The 22,249-nt window shown below is 43.0% G+C and overlaps 1 protein-coding gene across 5 annotated transcripts in view; it reads right to left on the reverse strand.

Moving 5' to 3' along the window:
- ZNF827 (zinc finger protein 827) overlaps positions 1–22,249 on the reverse strand; it is a 150,497-nt gene that overhangs the window by 90,695 nt on the left and 37,553 nt on the right. For all 5 annotated transcript variants that reach the window (XM_038754920.1, XM_038754921.1, XM_038754923.1 and 2 more), the window contains exon 5: positions 5,814–6,047. In XM_038754920.1, the coding sequence (XP_038610848.1) occupies positions 5,814–6,047 (234 nt within the window). The remainder of the gene's footprint in view (positions 1–5,813; positions 6,048–22,249) is intronic.

The following is a 22,249-nucleotide window of genomic DNA, read 5'->3' on the forward strand; positions in this document are numbered from 1 at the left end:
CCACATGCAAGATAATGAGGGTAACAATAGACGTAAGTTGAGACATATAATTAGAGGAAAGAAAAGAGCACATAAATAGACCTAAGAAAATAAATTTCAAATAAACCAACCCGGGCAGGGCTTTTTGTACCTCCCCTTAAATAATGTGATGAAATAGTGTTTTGATATTTCAGTTAAAGGATTTGGAGAGGGGATCAAAAGTGGGTATCATACACTAATTGCTCAATAAATGGTAACTGTCAACCACAAGCGAATAAAAATCCAACCTAAGAAATGATCTACAGGAGGAGGGTTTTTAAAAAGTACCCACACCCTGCCTCCAGTCAGCTGTTCAGAACTCCCCAGCTTTCAAGTCTCCAGACCCACCAACAAGAAGGTATCCTGGTGAATCATGCCTTGGTCTTCTGATCCAACCTGAAGTCGGCAATTCAGAAGCACTGATCCTGACCCAGGATCACTTCCTGGTGGGCATCACAATGTCTTCAGTGCCTTGCAAATCAGACAAATACGAATACGCCTTCCCTTCGAACACACAACAAATCTTCCAATTTCACCAAACCAGATAATTGGATACCGGCTCAAGAAAATAAAATTGTGTTCTCGTATTCTTATTCGACTTCATTTCTGGTTACTTCTCCCAGTATAGGCTTGAGGGAGAGCAAATGAAATTCCCAGGTCAACTCTGACAACCCACATGCAATATCACTTTCTGTAACAATGCCTGTCCTATCACTGCAGAATGTGATCACATACACCAGAGCTTTACAATATTCCAGAGCCATGACTCTCTACAAAGGCATCAGATGTGATGTACTGTCCATACTGGGTCAGTTAAGGCCCCAGGATTTTGGAATTCAGCTATGAAAACGCTAAGAGACTATTTCTTTCAGCAATAAGAAGTTCTGAGCCAAAAGACAACTTAAAATACACCCAACAGTCATTCTTGAGCTTTTAACTTCAGCATGCCTTGCACCACTCCATGGCTATTCAAAAGGGAGTGGAACTTAACCAGGATGGAATAGAGAGAAAAGGTCATTTCTCACCATAACTATTTAGTGGGATAATCTGGTCTTTGTTTCATCTGAGTTTTAACCATAAGTTTAACTGAATGCAGGAATTCTGCAACAGGAAATATTTCCAGGCAATACCCAACTGGATCAAACCTTGAAGGATACGTAGGGATATTGAATCCATTATTAAAAGGAATCTGAACATACAAACTATTCACACTGAGACATGAAGACAAGAAAGAAGTCGGAACAAGAAACAAGACCAGAATTATTTTGGAGAAATCAACTGAAAGAGGAAAACATTTAAGCAGCAGGCTTCTCAAAATGAGATGAAGCTCTTCTCTTTAAACAGAAAAGAGGCTAAAGATCAACCACCCTCCCACTGCTGGTTGTATGTTTAAAACCCAACAAAAAAATGTCATAAAGCAGTTGGTTATATGGAATTTGTTAATACAGCAAATTATGTAGGCAGATAATATGAACAGATAGAAAAATAAGCTGTATAAATTCATGAATGAGGTCCAAAGTAGGTTATCAAAGGAAAATTAGGAATATCAGAAGGCACATCCCTAACCACAAAACTGTTCCTCCAAGCATCTAGACTGAATACCAGACTAGATAGATCACTGATCTGAACCACGTGGCATAGTTTAAGTTGCATCATTTCGGGGGTGTGGAGGGTGTAGGGAAAGTCTTCTGTTTTTCTTGGGCCTCAGGCAAAGTAACTTGGGGACCGACAATCAATCAACCACTCAGTGGCACTTACTGAGTGCGGAGGACTGTACTAAGTGCTTAGGAAAGTACAATGTCACAAGCTTACAGTCTAGAGGGGGAGACAAATATTAAAAATAACTTACAGAAAGGGGAACTGCAGAGTATATAAAGCATAGGCTTATAAGTGCTGTGGTGCTGAGGGCGGGGTGATCATCGAGTGCTTAAAGATACAGACCTGAGGGTATAGGTGATGCAGAAGAGAGGATAGATAGGGGAACCAAGGGCCTCTTGAGGGGATGTGATTTTTGGAAACGAGAGCTATAAAGAGCAGGCTGGCCATTACAGGAATGGAGTGTGTGGATTGGGTTGTAACAGGAAATCAGCGAGGTTCGGTAGGAGAGGGAGCTAACTGAGTGCCTTAAAATCAATGGCAAGGAGTTTCTGTTTGATGTGGAGGTGGAAAGGCATTCCCGTGTTTCTTACTCTCTTGCTATTCCCAAACACCATTTGCACAATTTCTTATCTTAAATCTCCTCTTTCTACTCCCCCGACTTCCCCACCATCTGCCCATCTCCAAGCTGCAAACCTTATCTTTATCTTAAACAAAGCCAACTCCTACTCTCTGGACTCCATCATTCTTTCCCTTTCCCTCTTCTATGCATTCAATGTGTCTTTATCAGGAGTGGTCCTTTTCAGGTCAATTTCTTTGCTTTCCTGCCTTTCCATCCAATCATTCTACCTTACCTCGCTTGCTTCAAATACTCTCCAGGAATTTTTATTGTCTTAAACTGCTTTTCACATTTTGTCTAGGTCCCTATGCCTCTATATACTTTTCTCCTTCAAAAGTCTGTTCAAAACAAAAGTCGGTTCTGAAAACAATATTCCTTGGCCACGAAAGTGTCCAACAACGTTGTTGTTATATATTACTCTATGCTGTCGGCAAAACCAAAATTATCCAGCTTCCCTTCTGGATCCTAATTTTGTTAACATTTAATCCTTTGTAAGTTCAAAGGCCAGAGGTCAGGCCTACCTTTGTTTTACACAGGGACTTGGCTCCACATTAATTTACCAAAACAAGATGCCACAGGGATTTTAAAAATTGGACTTGTAGGAGCCAATCTTCTTTGAGCAGGTCCTTGCTATTACCAAGATGGCTCAAACAAAAAGATTGAAAGGGGCCTCAACAGAACTGCTGAATGATGTTTCAAGTCTAAGAGTCCATGAAAGGCTGAATTAGATAAAGAGAATAAAGAGTATCCAAGTCAGGACACCCTTTTGTGATTCCAATCTTAGACACCAGTGGACTAAGACAAGAAAAAGCATCTCTGTACTGAAAAGATAGTTCATTCGTGGGACACCCTTTTCCCCTGTTTCCAAAAGAAAAAAAAGTATTTTCAAGTATAAAAGTAAACTGTAAATGAAAATTACCCCAGCAGGTGGACTGGAGACTAAAATTTACAGGAAATGTCTGCAGCAAGACATCAGGAGTATTAATCAGGATGCATATAGTATAGGGCTTGAAAAATTGAGTTAAAAATTTGGTATTCTCCAAAATGCCGCTAATGTAATTTACAAGAGGTGGTCCAGCCATGCCAATAAAGCTTTTCACACTTCCACTGCTGCAGAGAAAGGCACCTGGAAATGGTCACTTTCCCTCCTGCTAGGCCAGGGATAAAATCTGCTCCCATGTGCTCTTGGGATTCTTCTAATGGCCCCAAGAAGAGCAATGTAGTAACTGCTTTATTCCCTCTCACCACCAAGCATCCCTGCTCCTGGCATGCTCCATGTGCACTGGGGTGGGGTAAAAGCTGCTTGCTCCCATGTGCTCTTGGACTCTTCCGTCACCGCTGAGAAAAACACCATGTAACCGTCTCCTTCCCTCCTACCGCCGTGGGTTCCTGCTCTCAGCACGTTCCACGTGCATCAGGCAGGGGTTAAAAGCTGCTCCCGGGCACTCTCAGACTCTTCTATTGCTAACTGCCACCTTTCTTTCCACCACCCAGGGTCCATGCTTCTGGGTTCCTCCCACATGCTCTCAAACTCCTCCATCCCTGCCGAGACTTGGGTGTGTGTGTGTGGGGGGGGGGGGGTGATTTTTAATATTTCATCACTCTTGTGTCTATCTCCAATCCCTTCTCCCCACTTAAAGAGAGGGCCTTGGGGGACATCCGGGACTGTGTTTAATTCCCATCTGTGCATTTTCTCCCAGTGTTTAGTACAATGCTCTGTATTACAGTAAAGTCTTAATACTTGGGAAGGACAGAGTAAGGCCTAGTAGAAAGAGCACAGGCCTGGGAATCAGAATATTGGGTTCTAATCCCAACTTAGCCATTGCTCTGCTGTGTGATTTTGGGTAAGTCATTTAACTTCCCTGTGCTTAAATATCATTTTAAAAAAAATCCTAGTACTACTACAATATTGTTGAAGACTTCCTGGAATAAGCTAAAATGAAAAGACTTTTGTGCTTTATTTGTGTAAGAGAGTGGGGTGGGATGGCTCATCCCTTTCCTTACTTCATGCAAGAATGCACATCTGCCTGGCCTTGGGCAGACTCAAAAATTCCTCTACTTCCAGCCTGATTCAGAGCAGAGCTAGGGTAGCCTCTCAGGCTGCTAGGGAGCCCACAGCATGGAAGCTGAAGGTCTGCCACACATGCACCATAGTCATAATTTCATGGTCTTCCCCTTGGGACCAAGGCATAGAAGCCTCTTGGAATGAAGGGCAGACAAATATTTGATGCAAGCATAACTTAGCCCTTTAACATGTGAGAACAAGTTCCCTTCCCCTAGGCCAGGTGTCCCCACGAATCAGGTTAAAGATTTCTGGCCAGTACAGAGCTCTAACAAGAACATTATTAGTCCAGCATTTTTCTTACTGCTCTAGAACTTAAACAGAATTACAAATGATCCTCTTTACTAGGACAAAAGAGGAGGGAAGGCAAGAGGAGAGGTGGCAGGGGGAGAAGCAAGCAAATACCTTCTTAGTCTGTGGTAGGAATAAAGTACTCAGATCAGACAGGTCCTGTCCGCCAATCTGCGGTAGGAAAATTGAGTACCTTTTCCCGCTTTTTACAGATGAGGAAACTTGAGTCACAGAGTGGGTGAGTGACTTGCCCTAGGTCACACAGCAGGCCAGGAACCAATATAAAACCAGAATCCAGGTCTCCTGACTCCCAGCCTCATGCTCTTTCCAGGAGGCCATCATGCCCAGAGAAAAAAGCTGGATCGGCAGGGCCAGCTTCAGATATTTGGTCTCCCTGAGACAGGGAATACTTCACTCCCTCTTCTCCCTCTCCCGTTCGCTATAATACACACACAACAACACGTAATATAACATCATACAGAAGTCATCCAAACCCACAAACATCGAGCATTTCTCCAGGGGGACGCCAGGTCCTGCTACCTCGCTCCAGAGCCACCATGTCCCCTTCCAAATCCCTGTTCACACAAGGCAGGTTCTGACTTGGGCTCGGAGCTTATATATTTGGAACTCCACCGCCCACTCCAAGGTTATGCCCTGCGCTACCGCAGCCGACTCCTACTGACTGAAGCCAGCCTTGCGTTTAGGACAGAAACTGTTTCCCACCTGATTATAGCAACTTACTTTGCACACAGTAAGTGGCTAAAAAACACCATTATTTTTAATAGTAAGAACTTTAGGGACTAGATCCATTTATGGCCAGAGTGACCATAGCATAATGTCATATTTAAATGCTTAGTGAAATATGGGTAATGTGCTTTTAAAACATAATATAAGGAGATACTGTAGCCGCAACGCAAAAGATATTTTTTTATAGTAGCTCAGGTAGTCTATATGCACTACTTATGACATGCAACATTTTCTGAAAATGTACAATGTATTAAGACATTATGACCCTTACAAACTAACTCACAGGATGACAAAAGCCGATACTTGTTAAAATTGGTGCCCAGAACGCATGTGCCAATAAATGCATTCATGCACTTACATACACAAATTTAAATCAGTAAGTGTGTCTTCTGAGAAACTCAAAATCAGTGTTATTATACCACTGTTGCTTCAAATGCAAGACGACAATATCTGAGATTGATTTTAAAATCAATCAAGTACCTGATAGTTTCATGAGAAGCTCGGACGCAGCTTTGACCGACATGTCCCGCTTTAGCACGTTTGCCTGCCCTTCCTGTGGCTTAAGCATATCCTCGGGGATGCTCGGGGCTGACGTATCAGATCCCCGGTTGAATACATAGCTGGACTGAGGCAAGATTGAGCTCGGAATTTCTTCTTCCTTAGGCTCTTCTTTCACTTTAAATGTAAGTGTCATGGGTTCTTTCTGATTTGCAGCTGTCAAAAGAGAAGATGGAAAAAGAAACAAAATAGGCACTTAATGAATCACAAAGCAGCTAGTAACAAGAAGTCCACAACTTCAACAATAGGCCCGATACTGGGCACAAAATTATAAGACACTCCATTAATGCTGGACTCCCAGGAGACATCTCCTCCAAGAGGCCTTCCCTGACTAAGCCCTCCTTTCGTCTTCTCCCAGTCCCTTCTGCCTCACCCTGACTTGCTCCCTTTATTTATCCCTGCTCCCAGCCCTTCAGCACTTAGGTACATATCTGTAATTTATTTATAATTAATGTTTGTCTCCCCTTCTAGACTGTAAGCTCATTGTGGGTAGGGAATGTGTCTGTTATATTGTACTCTCCCAAGCACTTAGTATAATGCTCTGCACGGAGTGAGCGCTCAGTAAGTATGACTGAATGAATGAGAATGCCCTTTGCCATCCTTAAAGTTTCAATAATTTACAGTGTTTTTAAGCAAGTAATGGTATTCATTGAGCGCTTACTGTATGCAGAGCATTGTACCAACAAAGTTGGTAAATGTGAGGAATTTTTCCCCCCCTTTTAGTCCTCCAACAGTCCTCTTCCTGCTCATGTTGGTTTCTTTCCTTTGGCCTACCGGATCCCCAATTTTCATAGATAGGATGATGATGATGGCATTTGTTAAGCACTTACTATGTGCCAAGCACTGTTCTAGGCACTGGATGGCTAACTGAGTCCTCATCTGACAGTGTGGGGGGAGTGCCCTCTCTGTCCCACCTACCCTTACCCGAAAAAGGAGCTGTGGTTGTAGAGGAATCACTGAACGAGGGAAAGACAAGAGATCACTGGACTAGAAACAAGGAAAATAAACAGGACACCCCAAGCATATCCCTTCCCAAATTCTTGCAACACTTCTCATTTTCTTTGGAATGAATACCAAATGGCTTTATTTTCTGAAGAACAGGGTTTATCCTAATAAAAGGCTTTGGAAGTCTCCAGTTAACTGCCCCGCACCAAATTAAGGAAATCTGAATGCTTTTTTTTCTTAAATGTTCCACGTGATAGTCACTTCTCACCCCCATTTCACTCTCCTTCCTCAAACGACACAACATGTCTTTCCTTCCACACACTTTGGGAGCCCACGAGCACACACAATCTTCTTGCTGTGTTAAAATGGTATTAGGTTGAACAAAAAAACTTGGGCTTACAGTGGAAAATGAAGTCCCAAAGACAGTTAGTGGGAACCCTTAAAATTAGCAAGGACCTCTGACGATCTCCTTGCTGCTTCAAAAGAACCTTATGCAGAGGGCTAGATCCAGAGGTTGAATTTGTCCATGTCTTTTTACAATTTTGCTACTCTGCCTTTATCTTTCCAGGATTGGGCCAGCGGAGGGGATCCCAAGCAGTGTTGGAGAGACAAGGCAGATTAGTTGCATGTTTTAAAATGTCTATACTAGTGAGAAGAATTTAACTAAAAAATCCCGAATAAGGAGTAAGGGATGAAAAAAAGAAATTAAAATTCAAGAAACACAGGAATTCAACACAGGAAATTGTGAGGTCAAATGATGGGAAATAAACTTGATCTTCTAGAGAATAGACTAATCAAAGAAATTATTTTGCAGGTTAAGACTGCACAACAGTTTTCAGGAGCTTTAGTCAGAGTAAATGATCTGCTGAGTAAATGAAAGTGAAAATTTTCAAAAACATCAGTTCTCAGGATTATAAAAAGCATGGACAACTTGAGGTGAAATCTAGGCATTTTCTTCCCCTTTCTTAACAACCTACATTGCTTTCTGAAGTGATCGACCTTAAATCCAAGCCACTTTAACTAGCTCCCTTTTCCTTTTAAGGAAACTACCTCTTAAACCTGAAAGAATAGCAAGTCCCAACACATGGCAATGTGAAAAGAGGAGGGGTTAGGAAACTTCAGATTTAGGTTCTCATTCCAGTGCTTCTTCTGGTTTCCTCTGTGAATTTGGGCAAGTCACTTAGCCATTCTAGGCCTCAATTTCTTCATCTATAAAATGGAAAAAATAATCCCTACATCATAGATATGTTGAAAAAATAAAGTGAGACAATTGATGTAAAAGCCCTTTGGAAAAGACACACACACATTATTCAAATTCTAGCTTTTATTGTCATTTCATTTCCTTGCCCTAAAGTATCCCTTCCAGAATGTCAACTACATCAAACTATCCTGAATTTAATCAAGGGCAAAATCAAAATTAATCAGTTAACTACCTTTCCGTATTTCCCAATTCCATATTGAATAGGGGCATCAACGGGGTTGGATTATCTCTGCCCAACAAACTAGGCAAATTCCTAAAGGATGGAGTCCCTGGGAATGGAAACTTTGAGGGCTAACCATGTCCCCAAGAGTAATGCGGACTACTTGATAGGCAATCAACAGTATTTACTGAGTGCAAAGCACTGTACCAGGCATTTAGGAGAGTACAATACAATAAAGTTAGTAGACATGAGCCCTGCCCTAAAAGAATTACATTCTAGTAGGCCTACACTCAAGACCACTGGGCAGACACTCAAATTTCTTTAAAGATTAGATCCTTGTACGTCTTCTCCATTGTATGCTCCCAAGTGCCTAGCACAGTCTTCCTCGCCCAGTAGGTGCTCAATAACTAGTACTGATTCTTTAAAACTTTAGAGAAAATGAAACCCTTGTTTGGTAGACCAGAGTACAACTTCATTTCAGTTTCAGAAAACATCCCCTAGGGTCACCCAGCCTACTAAGCATGTATATGCAAATGGTGCCCTCTGAATCAGGAGGAAGTCTGGTTCAAGGAGACATCTGCACAAATTTTGCGATTTTGAATTGTGATGAACTATAAACGGTAAGGTACTTTGTACATGGTTCTCATTTCTGGTGATAAAAAGAAACCCTTGGACATAAAACTAGCAACCTTCTGGGAAAGCAGAGATGAATCTGATGATATATTGGAAGAGGATATTGAAAGCTCTTATTTGCCCAGGTTTTAATTAACTGAACCATTGCCCTTTCTGGATTTAATTCTCAATTAAAAGGCTAGATGGAAAATTATGAAAATACAAATTTGAAAACCACTGCAAATCGAGCTCTCTAAGGTAAAAGAAATATTTATACTGACAGCAGCTCTATGGAACCCATACTTTGAAATTAATGGCATGACTGAATAATTGCCAGCTTTTCCTTATATCGTAGTTTAAAATCACCATGCGCACAGATCAAGGCGGACTCCATGGCCCAAGGCCAGCCTGAAGCCCTTGTAAAGTTCCAGCAAAAGGCTGATCAGGAAACCATCCCTCTATTCAAGATCTGCCTTGTTACTCCGGCTCCGGAGAGCGATAAACCCTTGTTGCTTTAGTCATGCCTAATAACCCAAAATATTCCTAAGGTCCAGACACCGTGCTGGTCAGAGATTGACACTCTGCCCCTTTTCACCCTAGGTGAGTCTGCCCAGGGCAAAGCCACCCCCTCGAAAGACTTGGGGGGTCTTCGCCCTTTCATTCACAAGATGATTAGGCTGAAACTTCTGGCTTTGTTCCATTTAGACATCCATAGGACTGGGTTTTCCCACACGCAGGAAGCAGCTGACCGATACTCTCACATCTGTTTCTTCCAGTTCTCCCTCTACCCTTTAGAAAGGAAATGTAGCATAACATGTTATTTCTGAATTCAGGATGTTAACAATTCTGTTGTATTCTCTGTCCGAAGAGCAGTGGCTTTCAAATGAAGGCACCAAGCTGATTAAGTCCAGGGTTCTAAACAATGGTAGAGGAAAACATGAGCTTTTCCTATTGCTCTTAATCTTTTCAGTCGACTTTAAAGACCAATTATTCCCACCCAAGTGGTAACCTTTCAGGATTATTGTTGGAACCCTATCAGGAGACGCTTAACATCTCCTAATTTACATTCCCTTCCCCCTCCTCTTGTTCATCCCAACTCCTTTCCCCTCTCTTGTGTCATGGCCACTGAATAATCGGCAAAATAGTCCAAAGAAAAATTTCCTTCAGCCCATCCAACAGAACTGGACATGTGGCTGACTCCAAGCCTGAATAATGATAATAATAATAATAATAATAACAATGGCATTTGTTAAGCGCCTACTATGTGCCAAGCACTGTTCTAAGCACTGGGGATGATACACGGTAATCAAGTTGGCCCAAGTGGGGCTCAGTCTTAATCCCCATTTTACAGATGAGGTAACTGAGGCACAGAGAAGTTAAGTGACTTGCCCAAAGTCACACAGCTGACAAGTGGCAGAGCTGGGATTAGAACTCATGACCTCTGACTCCCAAGCCCGGGCTCTTTCCACTGAGCCACGCTGCTTCTCTATATCCTGCATATCCTGTGACCCCCAGAGCTGGCTCTGACCCCGCATCCTCTCTGACCCCACACCCCGACTCCATCGACCCTGAACGCCCTCTGACCAACCCACGACTGGCAGGGCAATGCAGCACTGTGTCATCGGGCCTGTCAGGTTTCATTTCTCTATAGACTGTAAGCTCCTTGTGGACAGGGATCATGCCTACCAACTCGGTTGCAATGTACTCTTCCAAGCACTTAGTTCAATCAATTAATGGTATTTATTGAATACTTACTATGTGCAGAACCCTGTACTAAGTACTTGGGAGAGTTAACTTGGGAGGAAGAGTTAAGCAGTCATGTTCGCTTACCACAACAAGCTTAAAGTCTAGAGGGTGAGACAGACATTAATATAAATCATTTATAATTCATTAACTCATTCAATCAATCACACTTATTGATTGCTTACTGTGTGCAGAGCACTGTACTGAGTGCTTGGGAAAGTACAATGCAACAATAAACAGTGATAGTCCCTGCCCACAATGAGCTCACAGTCTAGGGGGCGGGTGACAGACATCAATAGAAATAAATAAAAAACCAGATATGTACATCAAGTGCTGTGGGGCTGGGATGGGGGGGGGAAGAGCAAAGAGAGTAAGTCAGGGTGACGCAGAAGAGAGTGGGAGATGAGGAAAAGTGGGGCTTAGTCTGGGAAACTTGGACGTGATGTGCCTTCAGTCAGTCTGTGAAGGGAGGGGAGAATAAATGTCTGTAGGATTTAAAGAAGGAGGGCATCTGGAGAAGTGGGCTAGGGGTCGGTGGCAAGATCAGTGCTCAGCGCTTAGAACAGTGCTTTGCACATAGTAAGCGCTTAACAAATGCCATCATCACCATCATAGGCAAGATCGAGGCACAGTGAGAAGGTTATCACTTGTGTGCGGGCTGGGTTGTTTAAGGAGATAAGTGAGATGAGGTAGGAGGGGGAGAGGTGACTGAGTGCTTTAAAGCAGATGGTGAGGAATTTTTGTTTGATACGGAGGTGGATGAGAAACCACTGGAGTTTTTTGAAGAGGGGAGTGACATGTCCTGAACTTTTTTGTAAAAAAAAATGATCTGGGCAGCAGAGTGAAGTATGGACTGCAGTAGGGAGAGAAAGGACGCTGGGAGGTCAGCAAGGAGGCTGATTGCAGTAATCCAGGAGGGAGATGATGAGTGATTGTATTAAACATGGTAGCATTTTGGATGAAGAGGAAAAGGCAGACTTTAGCAATGCTGTGAAGGTGGGTCTGACAGGATTTGGTGACGGACTGAATATGTGGGTTGGATGACAGAGAGAGGTCAAAGATAATGCCAAGGTTATGGGCTTGAGAGACAGGATGGGTGGTGGTGCTGTCTACAGTGACAGGAGAGTCAGGGGACTTTGAATATATGATTTAAAGATACGTAGATATGTGCTGTGGGGTTGAGGGTGAGGTGAATATCAAATGCCCAAAATCCACAGACCCAAGTGCACAGATAACACAGAAGGAGCAGGGAAAGAGGGTTTAATCAGGGAAGACCTCTCGGAGGAGATATGAACTTTAACACTTTGAAGGTGGGGAGAATGGCATATACAGAGGGGAAGGGAGTTCCAGGCTAGGGAGAGGACATGGGAAGGCATTGGCGGCGAGATAGACGAGATCAGGGCTCTGAATACAGTAAGCACTCAACAAATCAATGGTATTTATTGAGAGCTTATTATGTACAGAGCACCACTCTAAGAGCTTGGGAGAGTACAACAGAATTAGCAGACAGGCTCCCTGCCCATAGTGATCTTAAAGTCTAGAGGAAGATAAGATGGTTGGACATAGTCCATGTCTCACATGAGACTGACAATCTTAGTCTCCATTTTACAGATGATGTAACTGAGGGACAGAACTAGGATTAGAACCCAGGTCCTTCTGACACTCAGGCCTGTGCTCTATCCACTATGCCACTGATTAATTGATTGACCTGGAGGCAGGGCAAGGAAACTGGCCACGAGCTCAGCAGGGGCAGAAGGGTTCCTCAGGTAGGCATGCTGGCTGGCATCATCATCATCATCAATCGTATTTATTGAGCGCTTACTATGTGCAGAGCACTGTACTAAGCTCTTGGGAAGTACAAACTGGCAACATATAGAGACAGTCCCTACCCAACAGTGGGCTTATCATGGCTTTCATGGCTTCCAGGACAGATTCTGGGACCAGACTGGTGATTATGTAGCTTCTCAAGTTACTATCCTGTCTACACAGGGCTCCCCCAACAAGTTGTGGTGATACAGCTCATAAAAGGAATATTAACTAGAAATAGCCACACTTGTCTCACTCAGGCCTATTATACACTGCAACTTCTCAAGTGAAGTCTTTCACCTCAAGGGAAGTTTTATTTGCCAAGAGTTCTTGACATGTTTGTCTATTTTTTTAAAAGGATGTTTCTGAAGAATTACTTTGTTGACCCAAATCAGTAGGGGATAATCTACCCTTCTATGTTTGTGGAGCCATTTACTGCTTGTCTCACCTCAGAGTAGGTCCTGGGAACCCTGATATGAACACCTTGTTTCCAAATGACAGGTAGCATTTTAGGTTTTCCGTCCCCCATCTCTAACCCTTAACTTGGCTGTTGCCCAGAGAAGACTTAACAGCAGTTCTCTCCTGGCAAATATCCATTATTTGCAGCTAACCCAATGGCTTTTCACTCAAACCAGTAAGAGGCTGACAACAACTTTTGTCAGTTTTTTGGGATGGACTCAAATGGAACTGGATATTGTTGCATTATTAAGAAATATTTGAATTTGGATTTCTTTTTTTTTAAAAAAAATGGGTCCTTTGACCCTTTCAGGAAAAATCCAATTCATCCAGTGACCAAATGACTCCTTCAATATAAGTGAAGATGCTCATCATTAAGTCCTACTTTACTATATTAAACAGTAATAATAATGATGATGGCATTTGTTAAGCATTTACTATGTGCAAAGCACTGTTCTAAGCGCTGGGGGAATACAAGGTGATCAGATAGACCCATGTGGGGCTCACAATCTTAATCCCCATTTTACAGATGAGGTAACTGAGGCTCAGAGAAGTTAAGGGAGTTGCCCAAGCTCACACAGCAGACATAAACAGTGCTTTGCACATAGTAAACGTTTAATAAATACCATTATTATTATTATTATGTGGCAGAGCCGGAATTCGAACCCATGACCTCTGACTCCCAAGCCCGGGCTCTTGTCACTGAGCCACGTAGTAGCCTAGTCAACTAATAATTCCTTATACTCTTCCAAGGTGAAGCAACATCACTTAGCGGAAAGAGTATGGGCCAGGAATCAGAGGACCTAGGTTCTAATCCCATCTCCACCACTTGCCCACTGTGTGATCTTGGGCAAGTCACAACTTCTCTGCCTCAGTTTACCTGTAAAATAGGGGTTCGATACATGTTCTCTCTCCCTCAGACTGTGAGCCCGATGTGAGACAGGGACTGACCTAATTATCTTGTACCAACTCCAGTACTTACCTACCCCAGTACAGTTTTTGCTACATAATAAGACCTTAACAAATACTGCAGTTATCACCAGTAGTAACAGTAGTAGTAGTATGCCCACGTTTCAATAGCTTGGGCACTCAATATCAAGCAATATGCCATACAGACTGATCATCAAAAGGATAAATGTACATCCAGAAAGATAGACAATGTGAGAGTTCTCATCCTTGTGCTCTTCTGCCTAAGAAAAAGATACTTAAAGGCTGCATCTACACTAAACCAGATAATTCAGGCCTCCCCACAATCTCTTTTGACATGTCAATTATTCAGGCTGGCTGTCAAATGCAGCAAATTATTTGACATCTCCGTTTTAACTTGTACTGGGCAAACACATCCTTGGCCTAAGTATACCTGAGTTTCTTCTCTCTTGTCTATGTAATCCCAGCTTCACGCTATCTTATTTTGCTCTTGTCCTTGAATAGCCCCTGCTCAGTCTTCTCTTCAGGGAGAGGACAACTGCTACATCACTGAGTGGTATACCATATAAGCAATCCATCAATCGTCTCTATTGAACACTTATTAAGTTCACAGCACTGTACTAAGTGCTTGGGAGACTATACTGCAACAGAATTAGTGGACAAGTTCCCGATCCATAAACTGGGTTGGGAACACTACACTCACAAATAACCAAAAAAAAATTATATGTACACATGTATATGTAATATATATCAGGGGTAGCCATGTACCTTGTACTTCTGACTTTTCTCAATTCATCTCCTCTAATGGGAAATTTGACACATATGAAAGAAAGCAGCCACTTCAGGGAAAACAAAGCATGATAGCGAAGAGTGACACTTGAAGATGGAATTAGAGTTCTCAAAAATTATCTGATTGGCCAAAACATGCCTGGGCATGTGGAATTAGGGAGCTTCATGGTCACAGTTTTCTGGTCCTGTTTGAAATGAATGCCACAAGAATGGCATTCACTTGGAAGAAAGGTCAGTAGTAAAAACAAATTACAAGAAAAATTCATCACAGGATACATATTCAGTTAATGATGGGAAAATTACCACTGGTCTGATTACAAAAATAAAATTAACTCAGGGTATCATTGGTGCTGATCATTCAGATAAATGAAACTGAACACTTAACACACATATTATGAGAACTGAAGAGATCTACTGACCCAAAACTTAAATGTGATAGCAAAGCTATCACCACAGTGGATACCTAAAAATGGCCCTCCATCTCTGAGCATGCTCAGCTGTTCATGCCCAGGTGCTAGTAACTAAATGTCTCTAGACTGGTTCCAAGGTCTTTAAAATACTTTTAAATCTGGAATATCCAGAGGCTGGAAAATAGCTCATTTTTTCAAATTAAATTTGGTTTATGTCTAAAATTTGGCCAAAACACACATTCAACCTAGAAGGCATTTTTTTTAAGAAGCCTTATTGCCAGTTTCCTAAGTTAAAATAGCTGAAATGATTTATATAATTTTACTTTGGAAAACCATAAACAAAATAAGTCATTTCAGTCTGACCAGTGAAGTGCCAAGTTTCTGTCACTTGCACGGGTATAGTCGAGAGCAGTAGAAAACATCTTTATTTCTGCAAAGAGTGGGTTTTAGTGAAAACATTGGTGGACTTTCAGAGCCAAATCTTACACAGGCCTCTAGTAATGCATTTACCAATTTGGAGACACCAGTAAGTCTTGAGTTTTAGAATTGCTGACCCAGATTCTCCTAGTGATTGAGCTATTCCTGGTTATGAATCAGTCCCCTTTGGTAGATGCATGAACTCTTTCAGATTGTTGCTAATTCTTTTTGAATTACATCTTTTAGAATCTGCCCTTCCCCTCTCCATTCAAACCGCTACCTCACTGGTCCAAACACTTGTAATAGCTCACCTCCGTTCATTCGTTCATTCAATTGTATTTAATGAGCGCTTACTGTGTGCAGAGCACTGTAAGCGCTTGGGAAGTACAAATCGGCAACATATATAGACGGTCCCTACCCAACAATGGGCTAACAGTCTAGAAGAGGGAGAAGCAGCGTGGCTCAGTGGAAAGAGCACGGGCTTTGGAGTCAGAGATCATGGGTTCAAATCCCGGCTCCGCCAACTGTCAGCTGTGTGACTTTGGGCAAGTCACTTCACTTCTCTGTGCCTCAGTTACCTCATCTGTGAAATGAGGATTAAAACTGTGAGCCCCCTGTGGGACAACTTGATCACCTTGTAACCTCTCCCAGCGCTTAGAACAGTGCTTTGCACATAGTAAGCGCTTAACAAATGCCATCACCACCACCACCACCAAGAGGGGAGACAGACAATAGAACAAAACGAATAGACAGGTGCATGGTGCATTTAATTCATTATACTTATACACCATAGTAAAAAAAAAAGGCCATATACATGAACAGAAAATCCACTCCACCATCAGCCTCCTTGGCTGATCTCTCTCGCTCCATTGTCTCCCCACTTCAGTCCTTATGTCACTCTCTCCCCCTTCTAGACTGTGAGCCCGCTGTTGGGTAGGGACTGTCTCTATGTGTTGCCGACTTGTACTTCCCAAGCGCTTAGTATAGTGCTCTGCACACAGTAAGCGCTCAATATGATTGATTGATTGATTGCTGCCCATATCTTGTCTTCTGCTGTCGAGCCATCCCTGATCCATACCAACTCCAAGGACACATCTCTCCCAGAATGCCCCATCTCCACCGACAAATGTTCTGGTAGCATATCTCCAGAGTTTTCTTGGTAAAAATACAGAAGTGGTTTACCACTGCCTTCTCCCGCGCAGTAAACGTGAGTCTCTGCCCTCGACTCTCACCCAGGCCGCTGCTGCCCAGCACAGGTGAGTTTTGGCTTGTAGCAGATTGACTTCCACTCGCTAGTTATTGCCCAGGCTAGGAATGGAAAAAATCTCCAAGCCTTCTCTAATTTCTCATCTCCATGCACTATTCTCTCTCTTCTCTACGTATCCTATGCATTTAGGTTTGTACCCCCTAAGCACTAACCCCAACATACTTAAGTATATATCCTCATGCTGCTGTCTGTCTGCCCCACCAGATTCTAAGCTCCTTGAGGGCAGCGATCCTCTCGACCACCTCTATTGTACTGTCCTCTCCCAAGCGTTTAGTCCAGTGCTCTGCACACGATAAGAACTGAAAGACCTTAGCGGCTTCCAAAAACAGCCTATTACAACAGGGGCTGACAGACACCAGGTGAATTTTATTTGTTCTAAATATGGAATAGCTCTTGAAATGGCCCCTAGACTGTAAGCTCATTGTGGGCAGAGAACATGTCTACTCTTTGAACTATACTCTCTCAAACGCTTAGCACAATGCTCTGCATACAGTAAGTACTCAATAAAGACTATCAAATGATTGATAGGCCTGTTTCTCATAGGCCACCCTAAGGAATGCGCTATTGAGACCCATATGAAGCTCTGTCACCTCCAAGTTGCTACTTGGGGAGGCTAATACCATCCAATATCGGTGGCTCCTCCCAGAAACATCACAGGCCCTAATTTAACCCCATTTCAACTACATCTTACATTATTTTGATCCTTGTGGAAAAAGCATGGGCCTGAGAGTAAGAAGACCTGGGATCTAATACTGGCTCCGCCACTTGCCTACTGTTTGACCCTGGACAAGTCACTTAACTTCTCTGTGCCTCAGTTCCCTCATCTACGAAATGGGGATCATTCTTCCTATTTAGACTGTGAGCCCCATGTGGGACAGGGACTGTGTACATCCTGAATAACTTGAATCAGCCCCAGTGCTTGGTACAATGCTTGGCACAAAATAGGCCCTTAATGCCATAGTTACTATTATTACTCATTATGCCACAGCCATAGACCTTTTCTAGACAATTGGGAAGGGATGTTCTGCTGTCTAAGCTTACTTTCCAGTGGTCAAAGAAATAATGATCAATACCAATTTATGGGTACTGAGAAAGGCTAGGCATTTCATCCTTTATTTCCATAATCTGAGGATGAGAAATACTAGCAACAATTCAATTTAGCTAGGGATTTGTAATAGTAATAACAATGATTATTATTATATTTTAAGCACTTACTTTGGGCCAAGCACTGTAGTAGATGCAAGATAATCAGGTTGGGCACAGCCCCTGTCCCAGGTTGGGCTCACAATCTAAGGGGAAGGGAGAACTGGTATTTATTTGCCACTTTACAGAGAAGGAAACAGTAAAATGAGGACCGAGACACTACCTGGTCTTCCACCTGCTCTTATCCCCTCAAAAGACTATGTGGGAGAAGGTGTGCTATATGGGGCAAATCTCCATGGATTCAAGTCTATAAGAACAATGATTTGACCTAGAAAATCAGCATGAAAATACAGAAAACCAGAAAACCAGAAAAATATGAAAACCAGAAAATACATGGGTAAAAATTAGACATGGTCCCTGGCTCCTCACAATCTAAGAATAAGGGAACAGGGGCTTGGAGACAAAACTGAGGAATGATGAACATAAAAATATAAAAATCAAGAGCAAGAGTAGATACGACAAGGGCAATAGTGCATCATGGTTAGAGGAACAGTTTCAGACTCCTCGTTATTCAGCCCAACGGCCACAGAAGTCACAGCTATGGCTTTCCCAATGCTCTAAAAGTTGGGAAGACCTCATATTGACAGTGTCTGAATCCTTTCCAGCTGGAGCAACGGCCGCTGAGAGTTTTGATGGTGGGGTCTGTGTGTGTTCGCATGTGTATTTGGGGGAGGGAAAACAGATTCTGTACCACCCAGATTCTCTACCACCCAGCAAGCACTGGTGGTCTGGTGTAAGAAGACCAACTCTGGAATCACACTGCTACTTGGTTTTATAGATATATATATATATATATATATATATGTATGTATGTGTGTGTGTGTGTGTATATAGTGGTATTTGTTAAGTACTTACTATATGTCAAGGACTGTTCAAGGCATTAGGGTACATACAAGGTCAGACACAGTGCTTAAAGTCTAGATAGAAGGGAGAATAGGTACTGAAATCCCATTCTGCAGTTGAGTAAACTGAGGCACAGAGAAGTTGTGACCTGCCCAGGATCACACAGCAAGTAAACGGCAGAGCCGGCATTAGAACCCAGGTCCTCTGACTCACAAGCCTTTGTTTTTGCCACTAGGTCATGCCCTTTGAGCCCTTCCCAGGCTGGAGCAGAGCACTTCCAATTTGCGGTAGTGGTGGAGAGAAAAGGAGGAGAGAAATAGCATCTCTCCTGCAGAGAGATCCACCACAATGCCCCACCCAAGAGGCAAGGGGAGCTACTCTATAGAATGATCTACTCTAGGAATCATCCATTCTAGCAAGAACCATTAGTCCTTTGAGGATGCAAACAGCTGAAAAGTACACATTTAAGGACAGGAAAGAGGAGTAATCTCCTCACCGTGCCTCGTTCTCACCTGTCCCGCCATCGACCCCCGGCCCACGTCATTCCCCGGGCCTGGAATGCCCTCCCTCTGCCCATCCGCCGAGCTAGCTCTCTTCCTCCCTTCAAGGTCCTACTGAGAGCTCACCTCCTCCAGGAGGCCTTCCCAGACTGAGCCCCTTCCTTCCTCTCCCCCTCATCCCCCTCTCCATCCCCCCATCTTACCTCCTTCCCTTCCCCACAGCACCTGTATATATATGTTTGTACATATTTATTACTCTATTTATTTTACTTGTACATATCTATTCTATTTATTTTATTTTGTTAGTATGTTTGGTTTTGTTCTCTGTCTCCCCCTTTTAGACTGTGAGCCCACTGTTGGGTAGGGACTGTCTCTAGATGTTGCCAACTTGTACTTCCCAAGCGCTTAGTACAGTGCTCTGCACACAGTAAGCGCTCAATAAATACGACTGATTGATTGATTGATTGAGTAGGGGGTCCAGTGAGTTTTGATTCAGAGTGTGGATGTCAGTTCTGGAAAGAGTTTTATCATCTTCTGTCACATTCACCCACAACTGCCTGTGGGTCTCCACGAAGGCCGAGAAACCTCAAATTATGTGAGGTTTGATCCGGTTTGGAAATGCATTCCCCCGCACCACCACCCCCAGCAATAGTAACCCCATCAGATGTGAGGTGACATGCCTCGGTTTAATTGGCAAGCAAGATTACTGGATTCCAAATGCTTAGCATTAGCCAAATTGCTACTATCCAAATGCTTCCAATTTGTTACTGAATCTCAATTTGCACAAGACAGTGATATGACTGACTGTCCCCTCCCACACGCCCTCCCCATCCCCCCAGTCCTGCACACACACACACACACACACACACACACACACACACACACACACACACACACACAGAGTCTTAGTGCATGAACAAACAGCTGCATCCTACAGTCCCAGCAGGTGCTCTGGGAGAATCCAGCTGAAAATCCTGCTCTTAAACAATAGTGCCATTATAAGGCAAAGAGACAGGGCCGACTGTAACAACTAGCCCGCTAACGTCTGTGGATGGCAAAAGCTAACGTCTGAGCAGCAACCCACTGAACTCTGGCCTTCCTGCTAGGAAGCAAGCATTCAACACAACAGCTCTGTAGTCTTGCACTCTACCTCAGTCACTGCACTTCTCAGATGCGAGGCACCAATTAAATTTCAGAAGGCAAATCTCTGGAAAATCTATTCCTTTCCCTTTAACATAAGATATTCTTCCCCTGTGTGACTCTGACACGGTCACTGAGTTTACATTTACATCCAAATATGCGCGCACACACACAAAAAAAATTACCGATGCATCTCACTCCCCCAGTGACTTTATAACATGTTGCTAGGAAACCGTGCATACAAGTCAGGTTTCAGGACCTCTAGGAAGTCACCATAAAATAACTGCATGGCCCTTTTGCATAAATACTGTACATTCGTATCTGTTTTCTGATGCCAATTGATCAGTCAGCGAATACACCGAATGTCTGTCAAACTCTAAACAGTTTCCCTTCCACAGCTTACTGAAAAACATATCACAATACTATTTTTTTTTCCTCTACTTTATACAGGCTTTCCATCCTCCTCCCCTCTTGTGTCTCTGTTCTCTAGCCCAGGCTCTGAGAAGCCATCATCGGCCTTATCCTCTACAGTTCTCCACAATCTGAGATCCAAAGTCACTCTCCACAGGACACACATTTAAAGCAACGCTGGCCTAAAAATCAGCATTAGCAACTCATTCCCAACAAAAAACCCCACATTTTTTCAGAAGCTACATACACCTAACACATTTCAATACGCACTTAATGGCATTAAGGAACCGGCCTCTCATTAATAACCTACTGTCCCATGGTCTGGAGACAGTAAAATCGTTCCCTTCCTCTTCTTACTGTTCCCAATCTTGGAGAAACAGGTAAGTTACACCACGTTCTGCTGGGATTAATCTATATAAACTCAAGGAAGCTAGAACCCTTTTTGCAAACTCACTGGGGGCTGGGAACGGGTCTGCTACATTGTACCATCCCAAGCACTTAGTACAGTGCTTTGCACACACTAAGCGCTCAGTAGATATGACTGATTCATTACCCCCTGGAAAAAAGGCCACTGGCAAAGGAGCAAGGCCTCCTGGTCGCCTAGGAGAATCCAGGCCAAATGTCAAAAAGCATTTTGTAAAACTGGTCCCTCTATAGAAGCAGCTTTTCCCTCTACACTGTTTCACCTCATTAAAAAAAAAAATGACACTGACGGGACAAAACACAGATGAAACCCTCTACAAATCAGATTCCCAAGACCTGGGAGATACATTCTTTTAGCTATAGCGATAAGTAATAATTTGTCCCAAATAAATTTTCCAGTAGTAAATGTATTCAGTATAGATACAGCCTTCCTTTTAGGAGACTTTTTTAATGGTATTTGTTAAGCGCTTACTATGTGCCAGGCACTGTACTAAGCACTGGAGTAGATATAATAATAGTAATAATAATAATGGTATTTAAGCGCTTACTATGTGCTGGCACTGTAGTAAGTGCTGGATGGAAACAAGCAAATCGGGTTGGACACAATCCCTGTCTCCCATGGGGCTCACAGTCTCGATCCCCATTTTACAGATGAGGTAACTGAGGCCCAGGGAAGTGGAGTGATTTGCCCAATGTCACATAGCAGACAAGTGGCAGAGTCGGGATTAGAACCCATGACCGTCTGACTCCGAGGCCCCTGTTCCATCTACAATGCCTTGCTAATAAGGTTGGACAAAGTCCACGGCCCCCATGGGACTCACAATATTAATCTCCATTTTACAGGAGAGATAACTGAGGCATAAAAAAGTTAAGTGACTTGCCTAAGTCACACAGCATCCCTGAAGTACCAGATCAGTTCACAGAATTTACAGAGGTTGGTGACTTGGTCTGTCTTATAATAATAATAATAATAATAATAATGCATTTGCTAAGCAATTACTATGTGCCAAACACAGTAATAATCACTGGGGCAAGGTAACCAGGT

This window comes from Tachyglossus aculeatus, chromosome 12 (assembly GCF_015852505.1).
Source record: "Tachyglossus aculeatus isolate mTacAcu1 chromosome 12, mTacAcu1.pri, whole genome shotgun sequence".
In the NCBI taxonomy this organism is placed as follows: Eukaryota; Metazoa; Chordata; class Mammalia; order Monotremata; family Tachyglossidae; genus Tachyglossus; species Tachyglossus aculeatus.